Source organism: Otolemur garnettii, unplaced genomic scaffold, assembly GCF_000181295.1.
Source record: "Otolemur garnettii isolate 467f Iridium unplaced genomic scaffold, OtoGar3 scaffold00308, whole genome shotgun sequence".
Lineage (NCBI taxonomy): Eukaryota > Metazoa > Chordata > Mammalia > Primates > Galagidae > Otolemur > Otolemur garnettii.
In genome coordinates, this window is record NW_003852703.1 from 184,610 (window position 1) to 188,558 (window position 3,949).

Sequence of the window (3,949 nt, forward strand, 5' to 3'; positions counted from 1 at the left end):
CCTGGCCAATTCTGGAACAATTTGAGGATCAAAATATATAGTGGTAGGGACACATAGTAACCATTTGGGGGGGAAAAAAGGAAATCTGAGTCACACTACATAAATACATAAATAAACAAATAATAAAGGAACGAAAGCTCTATGCTACACTCAAACACCAAGAATACTAGAAGGAATAACACGACTGGATAAGCAACACATGACAACTACCTTAGTAATAAGTGATTTAGGTAAGACTCCTGAATGGATGTTCAAGGGACACCAAATTCCACAGTTGTCCTTGAGTCACCATGATAACAACTCTGGCCGAAGAAAGCTGGGAGAAAACACCCAACCAATTTCCTGATTTTGTTCCTAATATGCGCTAAGAACTGAATAGCACTGACATGATGTACCAGTGATTGGCGCCTTATATTCCTCAAAATAAACATTCCTGGAAACTTTAGCAATATAAACCTTCATATGTACCTCCATACTCACATGCATACACGTGCTGTCTCTTGCCTCAAGATTGAAGAATTTACTGAGGTGGAGGGCTAGGGGTTAAAGAAGAAAAACTCCACCATTCAACGGATTCAATTCTAACTAGATACGTAAAGTCGAAAGGTATGGATTTTTCTAGAGGTGTTCTGTAGAGCTGTCTTGAGGATATTCTTGTCTTTAGTTTTGTTACATGGCCAAAATCATCCAAAGGTGACACAGAAACATAGGCAACTGCATGTGAAGCATGATTATCTTTTCCATTCTAGAGTAGGTACCTGAGATTCAACATCAAAGATTCCTCAACTGTTAATATTAAACATTTGCTTGCTGGCAGCCCAGTAAAAATAGAAAATACATAAAAACTGTCATTAAAAATACCATCATTTAGAATAGGGTCAAATAGTATAAGATAAATAGAAATAGTCTATTGACCTATTTGCAATACTTGGATGTTAAACACCACTAACGGTGCTGATAGAAATTAAAGAAAACCTAAATAAAGACACATTATCTTCATGTGTTGGAAGACTCAGTATTGTTAAGATGTCCATAGTCCTAAAACTGGCCAAGGAGTCACTGCAATCCCTATAAAAATCTTAACAGAAATTTTTGTTAAGAAATTGATACAATGATTCCAAAATGCATGTGGAAATGCAAATGATCTAGACTATGAAAACAATGTTGAAAAGAACAAGCTTTGAGGATGAACACTGATTCAACGATGCCCTACAAATCTACAGTGCTCCAGACAGTATGCTGTTGGTATCAAGATAGGAAAATGGATGAAAGATACAGAAAAAGATCCATACCTATGCACGTATGCACAGTTGATTTTTGAGAAATATGCGATGACAAGTCAACGGAAAAAGGATCATCTTTCCAAGAAATTGTGCTGGAACAAATGCATATCTAGATTCACAATACAAACTGTGATCCATATGTTATATCACATACAAAACTGAAAATAGATCATAGATCTAAACATAAAACTTAAGGCTATAAAACTCTGACCAAAAAACACAGGAGAAAATCTTTGTGATGTTTGGGTATGGGAATATTTCATAGATGAGACACCAAAATCCGAATTCATAAGTGAAGAAATCAATAAACTGGACTTCCTCAAAGATAAACATTTCAGCTCTTCCAAATACACAGTTGACAAGTTTTCTTTTTTTCTTTTTCTTTTTTTTTTTTTTTTTGAGACAGAGCCTCAAGCTGTCCCCTTGGGTAGAGTGCTGTGGCATCACAGCTCACAGCAACCTCCAAATCCTGGGCTCAAGCGAGTCTCCTGCCTCAGCCTCCCAAGTAGCTAGGACCACAGGCAGCCCGCCACAACACTCGGCTATCCTTTGGTTGCAGCTGTCATTGTTGTTTGGGGGGCCGGGGCTGGATTCAAACCCACCACCTTAGGTGTATGTGACTGGCGCCTTAGCCACTTGAGCCACAGGCACCGAGCCAGACTAGTTTTCTTTCACTGGGAGAAAATGTTGGAAAATCATATACCTGATAAAGTACTTGTATCCAAAATACAGAAAACTTTACAAAACTCACTATTATGGGAAAACACCCTCCAATAAATAAATGGGAAAAATATTTGAACAGACCCTCCACTAAAGAAAATGTACAAATGTCAAATAAGCACACGAAAAGGTGATTAACATCACTGATTGTGAGGGAAAGGTAAATCAAAACTACAAGGGATTCTATTACCAAAATTCAACAGACTGACTATACCAAGCAATGCCAAGTTTCTGGAGGATGAAACTCTCACGCACTGCTGATGACAATGAAAAGCAGTACAATTACTTGGAAACACCTTGGCACTTTCTTAAAGTGTTAATAATGCATCACGTCATCCAGACTTTGTACTCCTAAATATTTACACTTGAGAAAGAAAGCATATTTCCATGAAAAGACTTATTCAGAACTGCTCTGAGCAGCTTCATTTAGAAGCGCCCCAAATTGGAAACAATGCAAATATCCATCAAAAAGGTAATGTATACTACAATTCCTGCTGCAGCCATGTCCCAGAATACTAATCAGCAACCAAAAAGGAATGAACTATTGATATAGGTAAAAAAAAAAAAAAAAGTACATCTAAAAACAAATAAGCTTAATTTAAAAAGCCAGATATGGCTAAAAAAGAGAAATACACCCAAAACACTGATATGATTCCATTTTAATAATTTTTTTGAGAAATGAAACCTAATATTTCAAAAATGCTGGGATTTTCGGGGACCAGGGCAGTGGGAGGATAGGAGTCAAGGCCCTGAAGAACCAAAAATGTCATGTCTTGGTAAATAATCATAATGAAATGTAGGCCCATCATTTAGATTTGTTCTAAAGTATGTGGCTGTATATCACTTATAAACTATAAGGTAATATTACTTCTTATACCCGACCTTTTCATATTTCTAACTAACATTTCATAGATTCCTGGCTACCAAAAATACTTCATCATAGAATGGATAGAAAAGCTTAAGGCGCGCAGGGCCGAAGACGCTGCAGATTCGCGACCCGGAGCAGCTCGGAGCTGGTGAATAATAGCTCTTCAAGTCTGCAATAAAAAATGGCCTCCAATAAAACTACGTTGCAAAAAATGGGAAAGAAGCAGAATGGAAAGAGTAAAAAGGTTGAAGAGGCAGAGCCTGAAGAATTTGTGGTGGAAAAAGTTCTGGATCGACGAGTAGTAAATGGGAAGGTGGAGTATTTCCTGAAGTGGAAGGGATTTACAGATGCTGATAATACTTGGGAACCTGAAGAAAATTTAGATTGTCCAGAGTTAATTGAAGCATTTCTTAATTCCCAAAAAGCTGGTAAAGAAAAAGATGGTACAAAAAGAAAGTCTTTATCTGACAGTGAATCGGATGATAGCAAATCAAAGAAGAAAAGAGATGCTGCTGACAAACCAAGAGGCTTTGCCAGAGGTCTTGATCCTGAAAGAATAATTGGTGCCACAGACAGCAGTGGAGAATTAATGTTTCTTATGAAGTGGAAAGATTCAGATGAGGCAGATTTGGTGCTGGCAAAAGAGGCAAATATGAAGTGTCCTCAAATTGTTATTGCTTTTTATGAAGAGAGACTAACTTGGCATTCATGTCCAGAGGATGAAGCTCAATAATTGTTTGCATTGCTTTTTATATATATTTATATATATAAAAAATCTGGGTCTTAGGAGCGTGAAGAAATAACTACATTCTAATAAATCAAGTTTGATATGTTCATTTTGAAAGTAAAAAAAAAAAAAAAAAAAAAGAAAAGCAGTGACTATTGAAGAGTGTGTATTACAATCTCAAAATACTAGGAAGAACATCCAACCAGTCATACATTTCGAGACCCATCTGACAGATACATTGGAATCTCCTGACTATTATTAAACCAAGTCTCTTCACAATTGTGGTCCCAGCAATCCTGTGGTGAGCGTTCTCACCCCATTTTACAGAGGGGGAGACAGGGCTCAGACAGA

At 37.1% G+C, this 3,949-nt stretch overlaps 1 protein-coding gene across 1 annotated transcript; it reads left to right on the top strand.

The window, feature by feature from the left end:
• Positions 1-2,955: 2,955 nt before the first annotated feature.
• On the top strand, positions 2,956-3,639 carry LOC100960876 (chromobox protein homolog 3). The gene has a single exon (XM_012813819.1). The coding sequence runs from the start codon at positions 3,053-3,055 to the stop codon at positions 3,602-3,604; it is 552 nt and encodes a 183-aa protein (XP_012669273.1). The 5' UTR covers positions 2,956-3,052; the 3' UTR covers positions 3,605-3,639.
• Positions 3,640-3,949: the final 310 nt, after the last annotated feature.